The sequence below is a fragment of the Phasianus colchicus genome, chromosome 1 (genome assembly GCF_987193195.1).
Source record: "Phasianus colchicus chromosome 1, bPhaCol1.hap1.1, whole genome shotgun sequence".
Classification (NCBI taxonomy): Eukaryota; Metazoa; Chordata; class Aves; order Galliformes; family Phasianidae; genus Phasianus; species Phasianus colchicus.
In genome coordinates this window covers 49,566,008-49,591,400 of record NC_143436.1, presented here as the reverse complement: position 1 = coordinate 49,591,400, position 25,393 = coordinate 49,566,008, and the positions used below count along the sequence as shown (strand labels likewise).

At 41.0% G+C, this 25,393-nt stretch overlaps 1 protein-coding gene across 4 annotated transcripts in view; it reads left to right on the top strand.

Moving 5' to 3' along the window:
* Positions 1-226: 226 nt before the first annotated feature.
* The window catches only part of PLBD1 (phospholipase B domain containing 1), a 36,718-nt gene continuing 11,551 nt past the window's right edge, over positions 227-25,393 (top strand). The window contains exons 1-6 of one of the 4 annotated variants that reach the window (XM_090141252.1): positions 227-397; positions 8,412-8,631; positions 15,508-15,591; positions 17,299-17,437; positions 22,566-22,730; positions 25,193-25,337. In XM_090141252.1, coding sequence (XP_089997378.1) covers positions 316-397; positions 8,412-8,631; positions 15,508-15,591; positions 17,299-17,437; positions 22,566-22,730; positions 25,193-25,337 — 835 coding nt within the window. In that variant the 5' untranslated portion in view covers positions 227-315. Of the gene's footprint in view, positions 398-8,411; positions 8,632-10,660; positions 10,812-10,840; positions 11,106-15,507; positions 15,592-17,298; positions 17,438-22,565; positions 22,731-25,192; positions 25,338-25,393 lie in introns of those variants that run through there. The other 3 variants (XM_031600337.2, XM_031600338.2, XM_031600339.2) reach the window with 3 other exon arrangements.

Genomic DNA, 25,393 nt, shown 5'->3' with positions numbered 1-25,393 from the left:
CTTCCTGGGCGAGGAAGGGACGGCGAGCTGCGGGGGTTACCATTGTCCCGGTGGACCCCAGCCACCCCCAGCACGGGGCCACCCCCAGCACGGGGCCACCCCCAGCACGGGGCCACCCCCAGCACGGGGCCACCCCCAGCACGGGGCCACCCCCAGCACGGGGCCAGCCCCAGCACAGGGCCACCCCCAGCACGGGGGCGCCGGGGCGGGCGCCGGAGGAGGCGGGGGCAGCGGCGAGACCTGCCCTGAGCGAGGGAACTTCTTAAAGTCCCGCCGCCTCCTGGTGCCCAGAGGAGGCGCGTGGGAGCGAGCAGCATGGCCCGGGTCGGCGGCGGCGGCCCGCTGTGCTGCTGCTGGGGGCTCGTCCTCGTATGGGCGGTGGCGGGGGGCCGAGCAGGTGAGGCGGGCGGCTCTCAGGGGGCGGCGGAGGGGTCTCGCCCCGGAGCCGTCGGGGCGGGCGGGGTACTGCGGGGCTGCCTGGCGGCCGGGGGCGCTGTCCCGGCCCGGCTACCGAGCAGCCGCTGCGCCTCGTGCCGGGCTGAGGGACGGCAGTGACGCCCGGGGCGCGGCTGCGGGGGTAAATGCTTTGCTCAGAAGGCGGTGAGACGATGGCACAGCTGTCCGGAGAGCTGTGGGTGCCCCAGCCCTGGAGGTTCAAGGCCAGGTTGGACGGGGCACCGAGCAGCCTGAGCTGGTGGGTGGCAGCCCTGCTCATAGCACGGGGTTGGGGCTGGGTGGGCTTTGAGGTCGTTTCTGATCTAAGCCGTTCTGTGATACTGTGAAGTTTTCTACGAGATTCCTGGTTCACTTATTAATTGTTTACAGAATAAGGGAAAATTCAGGTGACAATTGTTTTAACATACCTGCGCTGTTACAAGCATTTCATTTTGTGGACAGCCCTATCTCGTCTTGCAGACCTGTTTTTCAAACCTTTTCAAACCTCAGTGTTGAACCTAATGATCAACCAGGCCAAGTGCAGTGTGTTGCACTTGGGTTGGGGTAATCCCTGATAGGTATGCAGACTGGAGAGAACTCATCAGGGGTAGTGGTGCAGAGAAGGAACTGGGGGTTCTGATGGGTGAAAAGCTGGACGTAAGCCAGCAGTGCATGATTGCAGCCTGGAAGGCCAACAGTGCTCTGGGTTGCATCAAAATAGGGGTCACCAGCAGGGAGAGAGAGAGGATTGTCGCCATCTGCTCTGTCTTTGTAAGGCCCCAGCTGGAGTACTGCACAAGAAGGATGTGGAGCTGTTGGAGTGGGTTGAGAGGAGGTCACGAAGATGCTCAGAGGGCTGGAGCACCTTTCCTATGAAGACAGGCTGAGGGAGATGGGCTTGTTCAGTATGGAGAAGAGAAGGCTGCAGGGAAACCTCATTGTGGCCTTCCAGTACTTGAAGGGAGCTTATTAATGGGAGGACTGACTTTTTACATGGGCAGATAGTGATAGGACATGGGTGAACGGTTTTAGGCCATAGGAGGGGAGAGGAGGAAATTCTTTACTCAGAGAGTGGTGAGGTGCTGGCACATGCTGCCCAGAGAAGCTGAGTCCCTGGAGATTCAAGGCCAGGTTGGATGGGGCTTTGGGCAGCCTAAGCTGGGGGATGGCAGCCCTGCCCATGGCATGGGCTGGGACTGGGTGGGCTTTGCAGTTTGCAGTTCCTTGTGACCTGAACTATTCTATGATTCTGTGAAATTGCAAAAACTTTCATTACTGTGTTAGCAGGACTTAAGGAAGAATCAACCATGGAGCATGCAGAAAGAAGTGAAAGGAAGTTTAGGGTATAAAGTAGTTTAAGCTAATACCTTACTGATTCCTCACATCATAATTGAAGTAGACAAATAGAAGACTATTAAGCAGCATTTGGAAGTGCCTTTGGGCTATTTAATAGAGCAAATTTAGCTTTCAACATTGTGAATTTTCTGTTTTTTTTTGTTTTGTTTTGTTTTCCCTAAATTTGTTCGTTGTTTGTTGGTATTTTGAACTCCTTGAGGATTCTTATTGTGCAATTTGGAAAATGTTTCAGGAGAATGTTCTCTGGTAAAAATCACTGAAAATTAGGGACAAAGACTAGTAAGCTACTTGTGAAGCAGCTGCTTTTGTTTCCTCTGTGGATGATGTATGCTGGGGACCTACAGTTTTGGCAAGTATCACATTCACAAGCATCCTTGTGAATGTGAAAACCATACGAAATTGAAACTCCTAAATCACGATTCGCACATTTCAGTATTGCCTCTTTCTTTCCAGTAAGCAGAAATCAGGGGATTAGGCTTCAAATAATGATAGGCTTGTTGGAGGCAAATTGAAAAATTACTTAAAATGTATAAGGAAATAGGATTAATTAAGTCTGGTAGAATAGAAAACACAAATAACTTCTGTTCAAGAGGAACAAGAATGCATTTAGTTCTTTAATTGTAAATTACTGGCTTTCATGTTAAGTGCCTGTGTGGTTTAAACTAATCTCTCAAGAAATCCTGAAGTACTTAATGTTCATTTTGTAATGAATTCTGGTCGTAACTGTAGTGTGAAATCTCACTTGTACTTCAGAGGTGTACAACCTTTCTAAACAGTTAGGAGGCTGGTTCTAAAATTTCTTTGGGAAAATAGGGTAAGTTCTATCAAATTACAAAGTTGAACTGAAATATCAAAAGCTTCTTATTATGGTTGATCTGATACATGGCATGAACAACTAACTGAACATTAGTTGTAGGACAGACTGTACTAATAAAGGGGAGATGTGAAACTCTGCTTTATTTTAATGGGTCCAGGTTGTGCAAAAACTGTTTTCAGTGAAACAGAAAAAGGAAAGCGAATGGGTGGAATCTAGTAAGTACATCTTAATACTTCTACAAAAAAAACCCCAAAAAACAACAACAAAAAAAATCCTCACCTTTCAAAAGCTGGAAATAAAAATAAGCATGTAAAATAGAGATAAAAATTAATAGCTGAGGAACCCACTGCTTTTCCTACTCTGACTTGTTTAGTTAGATGTAACCTGAAATGCATGAAATGGCTGAAAATATTCCCCGTGCTTCCTCTGTTGCTTGTGAGTGGGCTTATTGCTTAAACTAAGGACAAATGTGAATGTTAAGTCTGACCTCCAAACCTTGTAGCTACTCCACTTGCAGGAAAGAGGAGTTCTGTTAATTTCTCTAATCAGAAGTCTAGTAGGCTGTCTAGATGTATCTATGTTTTAAAAACAAAAGCAAAAGAAAAAACTATTGAATATTTATTTCTTAAAAAACTCTATTGCTGTTCTTAAGGTATGCCAGGTGCTATTTCTGTAGTACTAATTTATTTAATAAATATAAGAGATAGTTATTAAATAGTGCATGCTAGATGCTTTTGGGCCATCTTGCTGTATTGTTCTTTTTTTGTCTGTCCATCCTGTTCTGTCACTACACATTACTGCTAGGTACCATCGTTTCCTAGCCACAGCTGAAATATCTTCCATTTTTCTTCCATCTTTTCCATTTTCCAGGGTCTTGGCAAAAGGCAGATACTTCTCACATGGTGAAGAAATTCCAGTTCTCTGCCAACTGTAGTCCTGTTTCTGGATATCTATTTGGCACAAGCATCAATATGTCTATAAGAACAGGCAGCTTCAGGAAAGGTTCTTCCCAGTCCCTGCTGCCTGCAGACAGGAGAAGGAACATTTACTTATTTACGTACTTGTTCTGTCACTGCTCTTCTGCACTTTTGTCCCCCATCTTGCAGTGCACTGGGAGCTGTGGTGGGGGTGTGTGTTGCTGATGTTACACAGACAGTTCTGGCTCAGTTGACCTGCCCTTCTAGTGACATTGAGTCATTTGTTGCAGTAAATAGTGCCTGCTTTTGTTTTTTTCTTGGGTTAATCCTATTAAGCAGTACTGATATGGAATTGCCATAAGTTATCATAGTCATTTCTGCTCTTTAGAGCTCTGAGTGAAGGCAGTAAGTTGACATTTGTCAGTGTTCTCTGTTACACGGCGAGTTCTATGATAAAGGGATGATTTCTAGATTCATGGAGACATTGCACTTGATTCATATGTAAGGCATTACCAACACAACTGCTGAGATAAGATATATTAAGGTCTCTGCATCACCCTCCCAAAATAAAAATGCTGGCATTATACTAGGGAGAGGTTCATGGCGTTAGAGGACACATAAGGGATTGTTTGGAATTCTGCAGTCTGTTCTTAGATATCTGTGTTTTCTTGATAGGTTTTGGTTCTGGATGGTTTTCTTGCTAAAGGTAGAACTGCTTGTTCAGATGAGTAAGTTACAGTTGTGACAGAGTGAGTAATAGGAAATGCTTCAATTACATAAAAGTGCAAGTTTAAGTGCACACAAAGTTCAAAGATGTGATTTTTTTAGATCCATCTTCAGCAACATAAAGCCTTATCTTGTAAATTATAACAGTTACTGTATGATTATACATAAATATCTGTTCCTGGAAGGAGGCATAACAATTTAATCTGAACGTATTTTGACACACTAGACCAGGCCTATTACAGTTGCAGAAACTGATATAAAAATGAATGAGCTGACATCAGATAATGAGTATATGAGCTGCCAGAAAACCCCAAAAATCAGTAATGGGAAATGGAGCCTTCCAGCATTGTTGTTAAATCACATCTATGGCTCAGTGCTGTTCCCCTAAAGGCCTCTGCAGCTTCATGAAGCTACAGGATGCAATGCTTTCACTTCTCTCCTCTTTTCTTCCAGTACTGTTTTTCTCCAGTTAAACTTTCCTATCAAGAAGTTAAGGGCAGGGCAAACTCAAGGATAATTTAAAAGTTCATTCTGACTTTTGAAAACAATTCTGAATCTTCATGCTCTGACAGGGAGTAAAACAAAGAAACACAGGCTTCCACATTAGAGTATGTGTGTTCAAGGCACGTGTCTGTCTCTGTTCAGCCTGTTCAGGACCCAGCTTTCTCCATTCCCTTTGCTTTTGTGAGCTTTAGTTTTATGAATGGTCTTTGGCAGTCTGTACTGATCTGCCTCATTAGCCTGCGCTGCTTTTCATAGATTTTTCAGTCTGAGCGATTCCCATGTTTACCCTTGAACTAAAGCAGCAATTAACTATCTTTTAGTAATACATGAGGTAAGGTGAAAACAGAAAACTGACGATGGCTGCTTGAAAAGGTATCCAAGGTCTGTCATGTCTTAGTCCTTTAAATAGCATCAGTACCTGGCAGATAAAAAGCGTGTTTTTAAACATTGTGTGCCCAGTCCCTGAAGTGACTTAATCTCTAAATTAGTTTACATAAGATCTCTTATTCATAGAATGGGGGGAGGGGAAGATTTTCTTCAGTACTAAAATGCTGTTTTGGTTTACACTCCCCCATTTGCATGTGTCAGGTACATTATGAAGACTGACAAAATACTTGGTGGTACAAATCTATAGCTGGAGGCTGTGTACTGCAGGTTCTGTACTAGGTTCTAGGTACTAGATTCAGTACTGTTCAATATCTTCATTAATGCTCTGAATGATGGGACACACTACCCTCAGCAAGTTTCCTGATGATACAAAACCAGGAGGGGTGATTGATAGATGAGAGGGATTTTCTTCATCCTTAGGGACCGTAGCAAGATGTAGAAATGATGTGACAAGAACCTCATGAGCTTCAACAAAAGGAAGTGCAAAGTTCTGCAAAGAAGCCTAATAGTATCCTGGACATTTGGCAAGTATTGCCATCAGGTTGAGGAATGTGATCCTTCCCTTCTTCTTAGCACCTTAGCACCTGGAGAGGATGCACCTTAAGTACTGTGTCCAGTTCTGGGCCTCCCAGTCCAAGGGAGACCTGGATGTACTGCAGTCTGGTGAGGGGTCATAATGAAAGGACTGGAGCTCCTCTCTGTGAGGAGAGGCCATGCCAGCTGGGACTGTTCAGCCTAGAGAAGGCCAAAGGAGGATCTCATTAATGTCTATATATATCTGAATTGAGGGTGCAAAAAGGACAAATCAAGCTATATTCAATGGTGCCCAGGGCCAGGCCAAAAGGCAGTGAGCACAAACTGGAACACTGGAGGTTCCTTCTGAACATCAGGAAGAACTTTTCTTCTTTATGGGTGCTGAAGCTTTGGCACAGTTTGCCCAGAGAGGTAGTGAATCATAGAATCATAGAATGAACAGGTTGTAAAGGACCTCAAAGATCATCCAGTTTCAACCCCCTGCTATGTGCAGGGTCACCAACCAGCAGACCAGGCTGCCCAGAGCCACATCCAGCCTGGCCTTGAGTGCCTCCAGGGATGGGGCATCCACAACCTCCTTGGGCAACCTGTTCCAATGCGTCACCACCTGCTGTGTGAAAAACTTCCTCCTAATATCTAACCTAAACCTTTCCTGCCTCAGTTTAAAACTATTCCCCCTTGTCTTATCACAATCCACCCTCGTAAACAGCCGTTCCCCCTCTTGTTTATATGCTCCCTTCAGGTATTGGAAGGCCACAGTGAGGTCCCCTTGGAGCCTTCTCTTTTCCAAGCTAAACAATCCCAGTTCCCTCAGCCTTTCTTCATAGGAGAGGTGCTCCAGCTCTCTGATCATCTCAGTGGTCCTCCTCTGGACTTGTTCCAAGAACTCTGCATCTTTCTTGTACGGGGGGTACAAGTGGTGTCTCCTCCTTGGGGACATTCAGAAGCCACCTGCCTGTAGGCCTGGATATCTATCTCTAATTGACCTTGCTTAAGAAAGTGCATTGGGCCAGATGGTTTCCAGAGGTCCCTTTCCAAGCTTTCTTATTAAGGAACACTTTTTACTCTTTTTGCTGGAACCCTGGGAATGAGACTGACTATTCAGCAATCTAGTAAAATAGATAAAAAATGTCTTAAGGAAGCTGATTAACTCTATGTACACAAGTGATTAGTTGGAGAAAGAATTTAATTCTTGGAAACCTGTTTTGTGCAGTCACTTCATGGCTTTTCATAAAAATAGCTTCCTAATGAAGAGTACTGAATGAAATGGGTACACTTATTTTAAGTCAGATGAGGTACTTAATCACAGACATTTTACTTAAAGCTTTTTGAAGAGCATTAGGTATTGTGTTGGCACTATTGCTTTTTTTCATTTTTTAGTGGTTCCAGTATGGTAGCATGCATACTAAATATTTTGTGTAAAATTAGCCACAATTACTTCTAGCTCTCTGTTTGCAGGTATTGTGGGTGTGATGCACAAAATGAATTGTCGTGAGGCATAGTAACCAAATTGCAATTTGTTGCTATCAACTGGCAGCAGTGGTCAGAAGAATAAAAACATCACCAGTTTCCCTGTTGTTTTCATGAGCTTATCCCTTAAAATAGTTCTAGAAACTCTGATTTTCCCGCTCTGTCCCTCAACTCTCTTCACTTACAGATCTGGTTACATCAGAGCAATGCATTTAGGGAAGACTGAACAATTAGAGGTTTTTCTGAAAGCTCATTACTTTGCTCTTCGTTCTTCAGTGCGACAGGATTAAAACTCAAATTAATTAATAATGTTCCCCAAACAAAATTCCCGGAGCAACCTGATGCCCTCCTTATCCACCTTTCATGTTCATTTAATGCTTGGGGTCCATTCTATTCTGGTTGTGTGGTGGGTGTTTTGCCCCTTAAAATGGGTTGCATATGTGTGGTGCTTTGATCTTTCAGCCTGTGATCCATTGAGCTTTGCAGGTTGGGTAATAGCACCTCCAAGGTTAGCTGCCCAGAAAGTTTGGAGGGGGAAAAAAAAAAAAAAGGCAAAACCAACTTCTGCAGCTGTTTGAATCTTCAGATACAAGACAAGGTCAGCAGTAGCTATAATCATTTGCAGTGGATAAGGCATGACATTTTTAAAGTTGCTTTCGATAAGATTTGTATAGTTTTTCTCCTGTGCCAGATAAGGAAATATTTTTATGATTTATTTTTGTCAAGACTCAGCTGGTTGGAGCTTTATACCAAAAGAGCTGTTGATCATTTCTGAGAAAGTAACATGAAAATATTTATCTGTAAACTGCTGTCCTTGTAAAACTGCTCCTCAGTATGTTAACATTAGCGTTGGTCTCCATAATGGAATCAAACCTGTTGGAAAGCTACCAAAGAAACTTTAAAATTGCCTCAGCAATTCACAATTGGATAGGAAATAGCTACACATGCTTTCCTTGCTTTAGTCTTACTTTGCAGCAGCTGCTTCATTAGTTCTCAGTCTGCAAATACTGTGAGAGACTTCTGAAAAGGTGGTAGACCAACCCATTCCACTCTATTGTTTAACAACAGCTGCTTGGGACTATGGAGACTTGGGTTTATGTGTGTTGTAACTAGTTCTTTGACCCTCCTAGTCCTCTTTAAGAGTCAGCAACGTTGAAGTCAAATGGTGTTCCTGTAATGCTTGTTGCTTTTCAGGTGTGTTGCATCACTAATTTCCCTTGTGTTTTTGTTTTTGTTTTCATTGCCTTCTTTCTTCTTGGCCACAGAAATGCGCTATGCAACTTTGTACTGGAATAAAGCTCAAAAAATACTTCAGGTCAAGAATATACTGGACAGGAGTGGAGATGCATATGGCTTCTACAACAACACTGTACAGACAACAGGTTGGGGAGTTCTGGAGATCAAAGCAGGCTATGGCCATCAGACCTTGAGCAATGAAGATATCATGTATGCAGCTGGATTTTTGGAAGGCTATCTCACAGCTCCGTAAGTACCTCAGGAAACTTCTCAACTTATGACTCTTCCAGTGGATTTCTGTGCTAGTGAGGTTTTTTATTCATTTTTGTCCTTTCCCTTATATCCTTTCAATTGAAACTAACCGTACATTTTTGTGTTAGTGTGCTGTTTTTTTAATTAGTAGCAAGAATGAAGTAAAGCATCATCACCACAGTATCAAGTTATGGCTCTGCATCCTCTCCTCCTCCTGCAGGCTCTCTTGACGCGTCAGTGAGATTGATGAGTACTGCATCTCTATTACTGGTTAAATAATGTAATCACAGAATAGCACATGTATAATGAAATGTGTAAGCACTATGTTGTAAGTAATTACAAAAGAGGCAGCAGAAAGAGTACTTATTTCCTCAGCATACAGGTAGGTGACTGACGAACAGATGAGACAATGATCAGGCAGGGAGAGACGAAGACTGCAGGGCTTCTGTAAGGAGGTTTTTCAGCAAACACTGTCAAAAAATCTACTGGAGAAACAGGTGCTGAAAGTTTACAATGTGGGAAGTTTGGTTGGTGTATTGTGCTTGTTACAAATTCAGTGAATCAGAACAGTTTTTTTTTTTTAAATTCAGAAGAGAAGTTCTTTCCCTTACTAAGCAGGAAGGCAGAATTGATGGGATATAGCTGGAGATACAACTGTATTAAGCATATGACACATGCCTTGCTGAACAAGCTTAATTTTTTTTTCCTCTATGATCTTAGTCACGGTATAAGAAAAATGCCCAAGTTCTGATGTGTACCTGGGGATGTGCTGGGAGATGCTTATGACAGGTGCTGGCTTCACCAGCCTCGCTTCCACAACTCTAAAACAATTATGCATTAGCTGCATTTAACAGGTCAGCATAGTAGGCTTTTCTGAAGAACAAATGTCTGGTATGACTTTTGAACAAGATATCAGTGTAATGAGTAGTAAGACATTTTAAGATCAGTTAAGATTTTGTGGATAGTTCTCTGATGATATATGTTATTATGACTCTCTAGTAGGGTCCCTCTAATGGAGGGACATCCATTAGATGGTCTCTGAACAAGACTTCTACAGTATGAAGGAAACCCAGTTAAACAGTGTTTGTCAATTAAGAAAACACTTCTGAGGGAAAGAAGAAAGGAGACCTAGAGTACTAAGTGCACAGCATTTAACCCAGACAGGAAAGAGAATGAAGTACATGAGAGATTTGGTTATATGCTGTTTAGATTATTTTGCATAAGAAGTTACAGCTTCACACTACTTAGTTTATATAAACTACATCTGGATGTGGGGGAATCGTAGCATTACATGAGAATATTTCCCAATAGATTTTTCTCTAAGGCTTAGTGTACTCATCTTTAAGTGTTTAAGCTTAAGTTTTGTACTACATAGATGACCCAATCTGTGCTAAGCCGAATTAGATGGCAAGAAATGTTTTAGGAGCAACAACCCACTTCCTAGTCTCCTTCTGCATCCATAGTTGATCTGCAGGTCTTCCTGACTGTCCTTTTAAACTTAAGTCCTTTGACTTAAGTATATGCCCATTGCTTTAAAAATGGATTGAGTGTGAAACAGCGTCTGCAAAGTCTTTATCTGATGTCTCAGTCTATAGTTAGGTTTAGGGGAAGGAGTGGTGTTCCACATCCCCTTCCTCTTGGCTACAGATGTTAAGTGAAGCTTCACAGAAGTGAAGGTGCTCACCAGTTACTCTGCTCAAGGCCTTTGCTTTCTCCAGACCAGATGCTTACTACCGCTGTTTTCCAGCCTCAACCATTTTTACTGCAGTGCTATGAGCTCCACCAATGACTATCGAGAGGTAGATAAACAGAAATTATACTGAACAAAGGTCTTAGAGTCTGTGGAAATGAGCTTGAGGGTTTGCGTCAAGGAAGAGACTGAAGAAGTAGGGTTTGAGGCTTGGGCTTTTAAGCAAACTGGGGAACTTGAACAGCTTTATAACAGATAGGTGTGGCAGCGGGCTAAGATGCAAAACTGGATGCGTATTAAAAGCTTGCTCTCACAACTCCATTCCTCCTTCTTTAGCTTACCTGGAAAGTGATGGAATCCTAACTGATATGCAGGCAGATGTTCTTTCCTTGGGGTGGTTACACAAGTCTTTTACAGTGAAACTAGGAAACAGCATCTCTCAGATTGTAACCCTGTTCCATCAGACAGCCTGGCAGCCAGCTTTTAGGTAAGCTTTTTTTTTTTTTAGCACCATCATTACTTCTCATAAGATAATGAGTCTCTAAACACTGTCATTCTGCTTTTGCACACATTTGAGTCCAAAGTAGCTGCACACAGCTCAGCCTTCCCTCTGAAGGCCTTTTCTGTCCTGCTTACAGCAATGAAGAGTGTAACAAAGCGTTTGACAGTGTTGAAGACTTTATTTCTATCAACAACCATTTAGTTACCAGAGCGAAGAGGCTTATGTCACTTGTCTGTACTAGCACCACTGCTGTGGATGGCTTTGGTTCAGCCCTCCAAGGTGAGTACATGAGGTATGCTTGCTAATTGAGGTGTCCTGTAGTATGTTGTTTCCTTAGTTTGGACAACTAACTCCAAGGTCTCATCTGTCACACATCCATTTATGGCAATGACTCCACAAAGTAGAAATGACCCAAGGTGTGTCTTTGTGGGAACCCTGAAGTCCTACCAGGAAGCACTCTGATCTCACTGTTTTGTATTAATAGGAAGGATACATTGCAAGCCTAATCCAGGTTGAAGTACAGGTTCCTGCAGAAGCTGTCAGCTCCAGTTTGACAGTGGCAACAGTTTGGAGACCTTTAGGAATTCTCAGCTAGCCCAGTTCTTTCATTACACCTAGGGTGTGAAGGAAGGTTTCTAGACTCAGCTCAGCCTTATGTATGCCTAAGAGTGATAAAATTTCTCTCAAGTGTACGTTTTGTCTTTTTTAGGAACCCAAGGGGAATGTAATAAAAATGGATTAAAAAAAAAAATAGACATGCTGGGACAGTGTGATATCAGGTTGCTGGGGAGGAATTCAACTCAGCTCTTGTTTTGTAGGTCTGTGATATAAAAACAATAGCTAAGCTAGACCCATCTACCAGTGAACGTGATTCATCTTTCTAGAATAGGCACCTGATTCAGATAGCGACTGTCCATTTTGAAAATAGGGGCAGGATAGATCTAATTCTTGTATCTGGAGAGCCAGACATTTATTTTTATTCCTAGTCCCAGGTCTCTCTGTAAGATCCAGTCCTATTGTCCAGCTAAAGTTTTTTTGCTGTGGTTTTCCTGGATATGAATTCTCTTCCCCCATTACAAACAGGGATGTTACTGAGGCATACTTTACTCAAACAATGGCAGAGCACATCCAGATCAGTGACATTCAGCACGTGCTATTACTCAGTCCCAACTGAGACATGCCAGCTGCCTAAGAGCAGTATTTAAATTTGAAGCAACATTAATTGTACTCCTTTCTGATATAACCTCAGCTGACCTGAGTCCTGTCATCTTCCTTTCTAATTTGAAGAAGCATAGCTCTGCTTTGCTGTTTTTGGACTTTGAATTCTTGTCCCAGCTTTGTAATTGCCTTGTTTTTGACTTAGATACAGCTGCAAAGCCTTACGTTATTGTAATGATCCAATTTACTTCAGAAGGTAACTCTCTTACAAAACTTGCAGGCCTTGCATATAGAAGCTTTGTTAGAAGGGAATAAAAGATGCAAAAAAACCCCAAACGATAACACAGGGCATCTAAGGGGAAAAGAGTCTCAAAAACCTTGTGCATTAATAAAAAAAATCCCAGGAATCATCTGGCCTCTTAGTACATGCAAGAAGGAGGCCCATTAAAGAAACTGGTTTCACTCCTCTGGTTCTGAACAAACCCGCTCTGTATCAATTATCACAGCCTAACAATACCACTGCTGTAAAATCTGCCTTGTGTTGCATAACTTTTGAGAGCTCCAAATGAAGGACAGTTATGGCTCATGGTTGAGCCTAGAAGCCTGGTCATCTATCCTGGCCCAGGCAGTGGTCAGAGCAGCATCCTTGTTGCTTCTATCCTCTTAATCTGGTTCTTGTCCCTGAAAGACTATCTGCTAGATGGATTGTCTCCTGCTTTCCCTTTTCTAGTGCCATCAGTGATCAGACTTGTATGGCATATGTTATGCTATGATTTCCTTACTAAAATTGCTTGGGATTTTTATTTGCCAAGTTTGCTGGGACTGCAGGGATGCAAAATATTAATCTGGCTCTTCAGCTTTCTTGTCCAATTCAAGAAATGGGTAGGAATTAAGGCGTGTAGTCTGGGAGGAGAACAGATAACTCTAGAACTAAAATTGATGCTACGCTACAGAGTTCCATAAAAAGTGTGGTGGTATAAGACTGCTGAGTACTTCCTTCTTTCATCCTAGCTCCTCCTTCCACATATCCAACCCCTCTCACTTGCACCTATCTAGACACTCACCAAGCTCTTTCATATTGATTAATTTACTAAGATAGAATCATAGAACCATTAAGACTGGAAAGGCCACTAAAATCATCTAGTCCAACTGTCAACTCGTTACCACCACGCCTACTAAAACACATCATTTAATGCCACATACATCCTTTTCTTGGAAGCCTCCATGGATGGTGGCTCCACCAACTTCTCTGGGCAGCCTGTTTCAATGCATCACCACTCTTTCAAAAAAATTTTTTCCTAATATCCAACCTGAACCTCCCCCGGGGCAACTTCAGGCCTTTTCCTCTCATCATATCCCTGATGATGAGTTGAGGGTCAGCTTCTTCACAACCTCATGTCAGGTTGTTGTAGAGAATAATAAAGTCTCCCCTGAGTCTCCTCCAGACTGGACAGTCCTAGTTCCGTCAGCTGCTCCCCATCGGATGTGTGCTCCAGAACCTTCACAGCTTTGTTGCCTTCTCTGGACATGCTCCAGGGCTTCAATGTCTTTCTTGTAGTGAGGGGCCTAAAAGTGAAAACAGCACTTGAGGTGTGGCCTCAAAAGAGCCTAGTACAGAGGTTTACCTCCCTGCTCCAGCTGGCTGCACTATTTCTGATACAAGCGAGGATGCCTTTGGCCTTCTTGGCCACCTGGGCAAACTATTGCCTCATGGTCAGCCAGCTGTCAGCTAACAATCCCAGATGCTTTTCCTTGGTGCAGCTTTTCAGCCGCTCTGCCCCAAGTCTGTAGTGCTGCATGGGGTTGTTGTGACCAAAGTGCAGCACCCGGCACTTGGTCATGTTGAACTTCATCCCATTGGCTCAGCCCTGAGATCCAGCCTTCCAGGTCCCTTTGTAGGGCCTTCCTACCTTCAGGCAGATCAACACTTCCTCCCAACTTGGTTGTCTTCTGCAAACTTACTGAGGGTACACTCAGTCCCCTCAAGCTTCCTTCTCATACCACTTCTGTTTACATAAAAGCTAGAAAAGCAAATTACATTTTTTTTGCTGGATTAGTGTTTTACCTGAATGTGTGCAGAACAATTAGATTGAGTGATCAGAAGGGTACTAGAAGTGACATAAACAACAGGGTCATGCAGTCAAAAACAGTTGAGAATGGGGCAAGGGACAAAAAGAAGGTCAGTAGATCATATCTCTAATTATCAACAAACCATTCAGTCATCTCTGGCTGCATTCTCTAATTATGGCCTCTAATTATGCTCTGAGAGAAATTGGAGAAAAAGAATACCTGTCTGCACAGCTTCCAGAGGGAGTTGCCCTTCAGAGTTTTAGTACAGAGAATATTGTTGTGCTGGCATGTGCTTTCCTTGAGGCTAATGCCTGCTTCTTAGTTCTGTTTTCTCTTGGAACTTAGTAGGAGCTAAGTTCATCATTCTACTGATGACTGATATAGTTCCACCAACTCCAGACTTCAGCAAAATAATTTCCTGTTGACTTCTACTTAGAATTAAACATTCCTCCCTACACTTTTTTTTTTTTTTGTCTCAGTGGCTGAGAGAACATTAGTTCATTTTACACAACATGAAGAAATGTTGATGGGAGAAAAATTAAAGAAATGAGAAGATTCAAAGGATCAGATGCATGAACTGGGCCACTACACTTGACCTAAACTTGAAGTGTGACTTTTAACTCATGGGCTCCTGAATTCTTTTTGGCAGTTAATTTTGTCTGGAAGTGTAAAGTGCTTCACTTCAATAACTAAACAAACAGTAATGAGCATAAAAAACCACCTTTTGTTCCTGCTAGTTAATAGGGATGAGACAGCTAACTGAACTCAATTTAAAAACAACAAAAAAAACAAATTTAACCCCTTCCCCCCAAAAAAGCCAAACCAAACAAAAACAAAAAAAAACCCACATTACAGTAATTTTGTTTTTTATAAACATGAATTTGTTTAGAGCTGGCATGAGTCTGCTATTTGGGAATGCTCAGGATCAACTTACACCTTAAAATAGAGATACTTAGCTTGTTACGTGGTAGAACGCAGTTAACGGTAAGTGAAAACTCTGCTAGATATCAGCTGAAATTCTTTCAATTCAATCAGCAAATAATATCCTCCTGATCTCTCTGGCTTTCTTCATTCTAAATAGAACAGCTCTCTAATAAACCATTTCTGTTGTGCTTTATGTTAATGTGCCAGAACCTCCAAGATGGTTCTGGTCTACAAACATTTCCTGAATCTGAAGGTTTGCTCCTCATTTTTGCTTCTTTTTCCATTGTAGAGCTGTTTGAGCAAGCATTAGCAAGGTCTTTTATTTTGATTCAAATTTCAACAATCCCTTTGCGTTAACTTTGCTGTTTAACATGGATTCAGTGTATGAAGTCATTTCTGTAATTCGAAAAAGCTGACTTTGTGGACTGTGGTGCTTGTCTGCCAGTGTTTGGTGATAAGTGGGGTGGTGTGGAGGAGGGAAGGAAGATGGAAAAGAGTAACTTTGTTTTTTGTTTTTTTTTTCTTTCAGGCATATGTATGACCATGCTGCAAACATGTATCCACAATTAATTAAAAATCCCACAGTTCGAAGTGGAGTTCAGAATTTCATGGCGTATGTATTTAGTTATCAGAAAAAGCAATAATCAAGATTTAAGGTTAGAGTATGAGTGAATTTTTGAGTTTTTTAAAATTCTTTCCTAAAAGCTAAAGAAAATACATGCTTACTTCTGACTGTGTGACATTCGTGTGTGGGGGGAGTAAAAAATTCTCAACGGAAATGAAGAAGGAAATATTTAAAGGTCTAACCACTGGTGTAGGTAATGCCAACTGATTCCAAAGTTTAGTCAAAATTCTTTCCTAAAAGCTTGTATTTTGAATGCTTCACTGACCAGTGTGGTCTTCTGGTACCTTAGTCTTTCTAGCACCGTATGTTCTTTTATTCCGCTGTGAGATTAGATTTTTTTATATTCTACCATTGAAGTAAATTGTCCTCTAATCAAGAAAGTCCTAATTCCCTTCTCTCTTCACCTGTATAAATCAAAAGTAATTCTGCTCAAATAATAATGCAGCTACCAGAAGTGGGAGAAAAGCCATGCTAGGTACTAGAAGGCTCAACTGTGATTAGCATCTTCTTAGACTTGTGTTTTCTTCCATTATGAATACTTCTGTGAAACTTGAGTCACTCCTGCAGATTAATTATGTTTCACCTTGTTGTGTTTTGGTTTTTTTTTTTTTCTGATGCAAGAGCTTACATATCTGAATAATTCTGTTATTGTTGCACTTACATGAGGTTTGTTGTTTTTGGTGTATTTAAATAGAATAGAAAAAAAAGTTTTGCCACTCCCTTCCTATAATTGTATCCTCTCTGACAGAAAGATGAAGTAGGTACCATATCACAAGTTATTCTGTGTAACTCAGAATAGCAGTTGTATCCCCCGGGATGCACTGATAATCATATTCCCATTTCCTTTGACATAGTTTTTACATACTTACAGACAACTAAACTTGGGTGATTTTGTCAGCTATATACTGCTGGAAGAGTTTACTTCCTTGCCAGATTAAGTCCCTTTTTTTCTGGCTATACATAACACCAGATAGATGGATAGAGAGAGGCCCAGAAGTCATGCTCTGGTCCTGGCTTATTCTGATAACTCAGGTTTTTCTGTGGTCCTTTGTGCACAGTGAAAGAGGGAACTCTGGAAAATCATGGTGTTGATTGCTCTTGTTCTTGGGTCTGTTCAGCTTCTGTTGTGTCATGCTGTAAACCTAGGTTATTTGGCTAGTGACTTCTTGGTTGGATTTAGCATAGGGAATGATTGTGTTTGGCCTCCCACCTTTTCATCATGAGGAGGATAACGGTGGTTCTTAAGCAGTGTTTAAACACTGCCACCAGAAAGCCTTCATTGCACTTATTCCCAAGAGAGAGAAATGAGGGACTTCAAAGGTCCACATATTTTATCCTTAAGTAGGCATCTGAAAAGGAATTGTTCACCTTATGTGTCAACTGCTTGTTTCTCTTTACTGATTATGAGAGTATGCTAGATCTGACATAGGTGAGTCCCACACAGAGATGGAATCCATCTCTTCCTTTAGCTCTGAAGCAGTGTATGCTAATTACTGTTGGGTACGTTACATGGATCTGAATACTTGTACCCAAAGGATTCAACGTCTGAATTTCCAAAATATGATTTGGCTCGAAACACTAGGAAAGTTTTGATATCTGGGTTGTAATATAGGCCTGCATTTGTCCCTTCCCTGCAATATCAATTATACTCTAAAGCAAAAGCAAGAAAACCCCAACCTGTTTGTTCCTCTACAGGAAACAAGATCAATGGACAAGACAACAAATCAGAAATAATAAGGATGACCCTTTTTGGAGGCATGCTGGCTATATTATTGCACAGTTGGATGGTCTGTACATGGGAGCTCTCGAGTGGGCTAAACTACACAAACAAACAGTAAGATTACTACTTTTTTAGTAGTTGGGGTTGGGATGTCAGAAGATGAAGATGTAAAAAGTGAATCTGATATTATAAAAGAAAAAGTGTACATGAAGACTAGTGAAAGCATTCATTTTGCATGTGATTCTACAAAAGCTTCAGTCACTGCTCACTATAGGTTGTTACTGAGCTCTCCTGTCGTGTCACCACAGACCTTTGCACTTAGAACTCTGTCCTCTCACATGCTGATTAGGTTGGGAGTGGCTTTTGTACTCAAGTGTGAATGTTGGAAAGATAGATACTTCCCTAAGATGTTTGCTGAGCAATTGTTATTGAGCAAATGACCCTCTCGGTATGAAGAGTAGCTGCAACAGCATGAAGCAGCAAATAGGGAGCATGTTAAAAACTTTTATTTTTATTTCCAAGCCTCGAAGCTTCTAGATTTTAAAGGATATTTTACATTGCTACATAGCATCTTGCTTTCTGTTTTCCACATCTCTAGTTTCAAACTGTATGGTCAGTGTTGTGGCAGGCCAAATGGGGTGTTTTCTTTCATTAATATTATTTTTTCAAGGTTGGTTAGAATTGTGTTCCAGGTCATAAACTTGTATAGAGCTGTAGTAATTACAAATATCTTCTTAAGTCTAGTATGTCTAATAGGTTCCTGAGTGTGAGAGGAGGACCTGAGTAATTACAGTTGGCCTTTTGCCTTGGTTCATTCATAATGAGAATTTAGGGAAGATTACAGTAAAGAATCATAAGCAATTGGATGTTAGTAAAATGCTTGTCTCTTCTTTGCATGGTCCTTGCTTTGTGGCTTTCTTGACTAGGAACCAGTTCAAACTAAAAGAAAAGATTCTTGACAGTAATGAAAATATCCATCCTGGTGTGTCTGAATTATAGGGAAGATATTGAGAAGCCGTGACTTTCTAGGAAAATAATTCCTTTTTCCAACACTGTAGCTGCAGAGCCCTGCAAATCTTACCTATTTTATTTTATTTTATTTTATTTTTTTTTCCTGTTTTGGAGTGCTTTAGGTTCAGCTGGGTGAGAAAACTGCTAGTTTGTGTCTGAGCTAATTCCTTACAACAGGCACATCCTACCTTGCAGCATATTTTCATTGATTGTTTTTGTCTGTGTAGTTGGTATTAAAAGCACTGTCCTGATGTAACCAAATCATTCTGATCCTCTTTCAGACAGGGCAGGTCTCATCAGCATTATCTATATAAAATGGTGCATTCAAGTGTAATTCAAACATGTGGCTCAGTCTGAAATAACTGTTCTTTATGCTTGAGCTGTATGTTGTGTGTGTGTGTATAGGCTCACATACATATCTGCATGTGTATGTGTTTATATACAGGTGTGTGCATATATATATATATATATTTAATTTCCCAGATATGCCAGGATGCATATGCAGGTGGTGGGAATTATTTCCAGTCCTTCCTGCTGCTCTCACAATTTTGGCTTTAGGCAGTATCACCTATGTTGGGATCCATATCTTTCTTCTCTTTCCCAAAGCAAAAATATTCTGTGTGTCACTTCAGACAGTACTGCAGTTTCCTCTGTTTGCCAGAGCCAATACGCTAACATCGGTCTCCACCTTCTGAGTACAGAGTGGACAGCTGTGCATAAATGAGAGCTGGATTTTATAAGTACAGATAAATAACACTCTAAAACATTCTACTCCTTGCCCTTTCTCCCGAAATTCAGTATTTTTACAGTATCCAAGTGAAGCACCATTATATTTATCCCAGATGATCAAACCTTACTGCAGAGAGAAATTGGTTTGGACACTGAGCTGCTTAGTAGTAGTGCTAATACTAGTTTTTATTTCTTTCTGTATGGAGTATACAGAAAGTTTTGTAGTGGACTGCTTAGTTTTTGAGTTTTCTCTTGTATAAAGCCTGGTATCCTGCAGGGCTATTCTAGGTAGGCACTTCATTCAAACCTGCATGAGAGCAATGCTTGTTGGAAACTTCTGTATCTTGAATTTGATGTTCACCATATCATTGAGAATTGTGTCAAAATCTGAATACATTTTCATGTTAAAGTGTGAAATTATTCCATCTGGTTTGACAACATTTTCTGTTCAGTAAACAAACCCAACCCTTTTGTCAGGACAATTTCTGAAGGAGGGGCACTCAAAGAACATTAAGCCTTTTCATCTGCCTAATGCTCTACCAACGCTGTGATTAATCTTGGGCTTGTCTACACAGGGAAATTATTCTTGAATAAGGAGGTGTAAGAGTTTTAAATACTGCAGTGACTCCGCGACAGCTCTCTATTTGCACTTGCTCACTTATTATGGAGAGTGCTCATGCATGGGGAGGTCATTGAAAGGCAATTGTTACAGAATATCTAGTCTATTTGATTGTTTCTTGTAGACAAACACTTAAGGCTTGTTCTCCTCTGCTACCTTTTCTAAGTTTGCCTCCTTACAGTTGGTAGTAACTTTACATTGGGAAAGGAAAAATCAATTTGACTTTTCTTCACTTTTCAGGATGGTAACCAAGAATATGTCCAACATATTTTAGGTAAAGAACTTTTTCTCTTGTCATGGCTATCTCATCTCACTGCTTATCAATTTAGCACATTCATTCACTCTTATTCAAGATGCATACGGGGAGTTTTCCTGACAGTGCTATGAGAGATGGGAGAAGCTGATGAAAAGAGGTTATAATACGCCCTATATTATGCACTTGTTATGAAGTATGCTTATCTAATTCTTGCTGGTGGGCTTGGATTAGCATCTTAGTGAGAAGACTTCTCCACCTGGTTTGGAAAATCAGGTCTAGTTATTCCCCAACTCGGGCTTTCAGCCTGGTGAGAGTTGCATCAGTCTGCTCCTGAAATTCCCACAACTGTCACGCATCACAGATGCCTGAGTATCCTGTTTGAATCATTGTTTTCATGAGAAGCTCTTGCACTGAGCATGTCAGACTTCTCTAATTCACCTGGCTAGCATCAGTGTAAAACACAAAACCATTTTTTTCCTAGCAAAGCTAAGGTTCTTTGAAATAAGTTGGAATGAAGCTTGCTTGCACTTCAAAAGAGAAATGAAAACAGAACTCCAATGGGTACTTAATGACCTAGTTCCTCTTTTACTTCTCTGTTTTGACTGAATTTGGGAGATGGCAATCTCACTCAGTGGAACACAATGAATTTACATATTCTTTGCTGTTTTATTCAAAGGTATCTTTGCTCCTACCTTCCTGGCCTCTTTTCTGTGATCACAGTGCTGATAGCTTCCTTCTGTAGCACCTTTATTCTAGTTTGAATGGGCTTCCCAGTACTTAATGAATTTCTCATTTGAAATGGCCATGAGATAGCACATAAATGTGGATTTTATTTTTGTTTTTTAATATACAAGCAATTACAAGTGATGTTGTTGCAGTATAAGTAGATGTCATAAGCAAGGCAGGTTTTATAAGAGAATATGGAGAGGGTAGCAGGAGGAGGAAAAGAACAATTCAAAAGTCTGAAGGCTGGTGGAGTACTCTTACATGCAATCCTGTTCCTGCCTCCTGGTGATAATATCAGCTCATCAGTTTGCTGCCTGACTTTTCTCTTACAGTAATGGTTGTAAGCTGGACATGAGAAAACAGCTTCTCCTCACAGCATGTTTAACTTGCAGTACTTTAAGTACAGCTGGATAGGGGAAAATGTGCTGAACTGTGGCAAGTCTGTCTGTGTGGATTTCAGTGAAATAGCAGTTGTTGGAACTTGTCTGTAAATGATTCATACTACTGAGTTGCTTAAAACTATCCAAAGGTACATCTCTTGATTTTTATCAGTCATGACCTCTGCTGCTCCCTGTTTATGACCTTAAAGCAAAAGCATGACGAGCTAGAGAAATGTTACATCCTTTCAATTTTGCTTTGGATTTTTTTCTCACACACTATAACTGCTGTTAGGACCTTTAGCAGTGCATGATTTTATCAGTGAGAATTGCTTATTTCTACTATAGTCTTGATAAGCATGTGGGAAGGTTTAATTCCTTCCTCCCGGATGTATACACTGGGGTTTACATTATTTTTGGTTTTCCTGTTGGTTATTTGCTCTGCCGAAGCAGTAGATGGATAACACAGAATTCAGCCTTCTGAATAAAAAGTAAGTATTTTCTCTGAATTTGGCTTTTTTTTTTTTTTTTTTTTTTGGTTGTTTGTTTTTGTTGCCCTTTCCTCTTTATTGGGGTTTGTAGAGAGTTCAGCTTCATGGTTTAGTATTAGTGATTTATATTGCAAGCAATATGCTTCCTTGCTATATGATTCGTCAGTTAGTAGTCATAGCCCTGCACTGATTTGTGTTATGTTCTTTTCCTTAGGCCTTGTCTTAACTAAAGACAGTGCAAGAAAGAATAGGAAAGAGTTAGAAAATGGTCTTTGAAGGCTGAGATCAGACATAAGATTTTATTCTTGAATAGACAATGTAAGAGGACTGTGAAGAACATGTTCTCAGTGAGGTGTGTATAGTTAACCATGGCTGTTTCTAGCTATAAGGGTTTTTTGAAAGCCTAATATTGGAGTGCCTTTTGACTGACTTCCTCTTTTCAGCTAGTTCCATGCTTTATTAGCACTGTTAATGTATTTCACTTCCTTCATTTGTTTTCTCCCTCTCAGTCCTGAGGTTGTTTTTAACTGCAGTCTTTATAAAAATCCCAGAGCTCACCTGAATGTGTGCTAATATAAAGGTTTTCACAGAATCACAGAATTGCCAGGGTTGAAAGGGACCTCAAGAATCATGAATCTCCAACCCCCCTGCCACATGCAGGGCCACCAACCTTCCCACCTAATGCTAGTTTTCAAAGGCTTTTAATAAATACATTAAAAAAAAAAGTCTATGCTGGAGTAACAGCAGACTAATTAATATGCTGTTCACAAAGATACACAGAAGTTTTCTAAATTACTGCTACTTTCTCTTTTTTTTCCCTTGGAAATGCTAGAATTGGTATTTCCACTAGAAGGGCTAAACCCTTAAAGATATTTGAGTGCTTCATTCCAGACTTAGCTTGTGTGCTTTGAGGGAAGGTATTTTGTAGAAAGTATAAGAGATTCCTTTGAGAAAGAAAAAAATGCTTAACAGGTGAGATTGTGTTGACACTTCTCTATCTGAAAGCATTTGTTATGGTCTCTTCTTTCTTCAGCCACTGAGTGTCTTTGATGTCCAGTTTCTGAACGCAGTTGGAGACCTGTTGGATCTCATTCCTGCATTATTTGAGTATTCTGCACGAAGCGGACAGTGCAATGTCGAAGCTGGAGGCCATGGGAAATACCAGTGGGATATGGGTCACTGCTCTGCTCTCATCAAGGTGAGCACTGATAATTTCATTTCTAGTGATTATGTTGATTCACAGTGTTATGAGTCTTTGCTTCTGTAGTCTTCACTGTTTGCGTTGTGTGTGAATAGACACCCTTGTCAATTAAATTGCTTTTATGAAGTTACGGGATGTACTTGCGTGGCATTTTGGGTCCACTTTTGCTCACTGGTGGTCAGGGAGAGGGAAACAACAAAAACAAATGAACTCAAAATTCCAGAGACTGATAGTAAAAAGTTAGTATGATTACTGGGAATGGGGAGCTACCAATGGGAAGAAACTGGAAGAGTAACTTGTTTTATATAGCCAAGCAAAATCCAAGAAGGGATACCATGAATGTCTACAAACACCTTGGCGATATTATGCAGGGAGGGAGACAGTGCTGGTTGGTAAATACAGTCTTGAAATTATATAGGTTGCTCTGAAAGTAATGCCTCCTATTTATTTCCATGGAAACTACAACAGATAAGAAGAGCACAGTAACACTATACGATAGAGCAAATTCTCAGCTATGAAACACTAATTTTCAACATAGTCACCGCCATTAGCTATGCATTTTCACCAGCAATGAACAAGAGCCTGCATGTTATGCTTGTAAAAATCAGCATCAGCAGAGGTGACCCGCTGTTTGACAGCTGCTACGACATTGCTAGGAAAGTGTTGCCCATGCAGTCAATATTTCCTTGGCACAAACAGATGGAAGTCAGAAGGCACCAAATCTGGATTATGTGGTGGGTCTGGTAGAACAGTCCAGCCATAGCTGGTTATATGCTTCATGGTCTTAAAACTGGTATGGAGCCTGGCATTACTGTGTTGCAAGAGGAAGGTTGTCCTCTGGCCTGACTCTGTAAGTTTGAGCCTTCAGCTTAGTCATTATTGCAACGTAGCATTCAGAGTTGATGATTTGTTTGAGTTTGAGGAAATTCAGAAGGGCTAACTCTTTCCTATCCCAAAAGACAGTGCACATCACTTCACCTGCTGAGGGCTGTGTCTTGGAACTTGTTATTTGATGGGGAATTTACGTCACCACTCCATGGGCTGTTTTGATTGTGGCTCACAGTGGTGACAATGTGTCTCATCACCAGTAGTGATGTGATCTAGGAAACTGTCACCATCAGCCTCATATTGGTTTAATAGGTCCTGACAAACTTGCATGTGGTGTTTTTTCTGTTCCTGGATGAGCATTTATGGGACCCACCTGGTGCAAACTTTCTGGTATTCCAACATTGCCGCCATTGTTTCCAACACACTGAAGTCAGTATTCAGCTCCATATCCAGTTCCCTGGTTGAAATCTGCTGATTTGTGCAGATGAGCTGATCGAGACTCTCTTCATTTTGTGGTGTGAGATCTGCGTGTGGCCGTCTGGAATGCATCTTGTCTTTCTCTTCACTGTTGCCAGTGCTGAAATGCACCACCCACTGCCTTGATGTGCTTACGTCCACTGTTTGGTCTCTATAGCCGTTCAGCAATCAGCGATGAATGTCAATGAGTGCCATTTTTCCACACGGAGGAATTCAGTGACACACCTTTGCTTCACGTGCACTTCCATGTCAGACACCATTTTGTCAGACTGCCCCTCTGCTGCCATCTCTCACACTGCAACAAAATGTAAAATACTGGGGCAAGGTTCAGCCTCTACTGCCATACTACCACCATCCGTCCCTGAAGCTGTGGGTCACCATGATAAAATAGGAGGCATTGCTTTCACAACAGCCCTCATAAAAGAAATTTACTCAGTGTTAGCAGTGATGTTCTCGAATAGTTTTCCAATGAGAGTAGTGACGGATAAAAATGCTTTGAATATAAATGCCTGATACATTGTGGCTGCAATTAATTTATTCAGCTAAAACTATCAATAACCTGGGCAGCGTACGGAGATCCGTAACCCAGAGCAAAAATATACATCTTAAATTGTGGAGCATTTATTCAACTTACCTATAGCAAGAGGTTTGAACTAGCAGTAAATTTTAGAACCGGGGAAACTGTTTAAGATGTACTATCAATATGCATTTACCTTTTCAAAATAAATGTATTTGCATTTCGTTCTGTACTTCAAAATTTCCCAGAGGTATTTACAGAGAAAGGGAATGTTCTAAGTTAATATTTGATGTGTTTGTGGAGAGCTGATTTGAATGCATCAACACAAGTATTCAAGAGTAACCTGGGGAAAGAAAACATGTCTTGTGACACAGGTGTCCTAAAAAGACCTAAATTGTTTAATTTTGAACAATGGCAACTAATTATTTGAAAACAACACATGAACAAGAATTATTTCCAAAGGTGTCAAAAATTCATTGTTTAGTGCACAGTTAAAAGGCACAAGAATCTGCTCCTTCTTGAACAATGCAGTTTGTTAAGCTACTTAAAACAAGTTGTTCTCCCAGTTTATTTCAAATACAAAACACGCAAAGTATAATAGGACCTGAAATGGTTCATCATTCTGTTTGTTTTCCAGGTTTTACCTGGATATGAGAACATATATTTTGCCCATTCCAGCTGGTTTACATATGCAGCCACACTGAGAATATATAAGCATTGGAACTTCAATATAGTTGATCCATACACTAGCACCAACCGTGTCTCATTCAGCAGTTACCCAGGTAATGTCCAAAAAAAGACACCTCACAAGCCACTGAGAGGACAAAATGTCTTATCC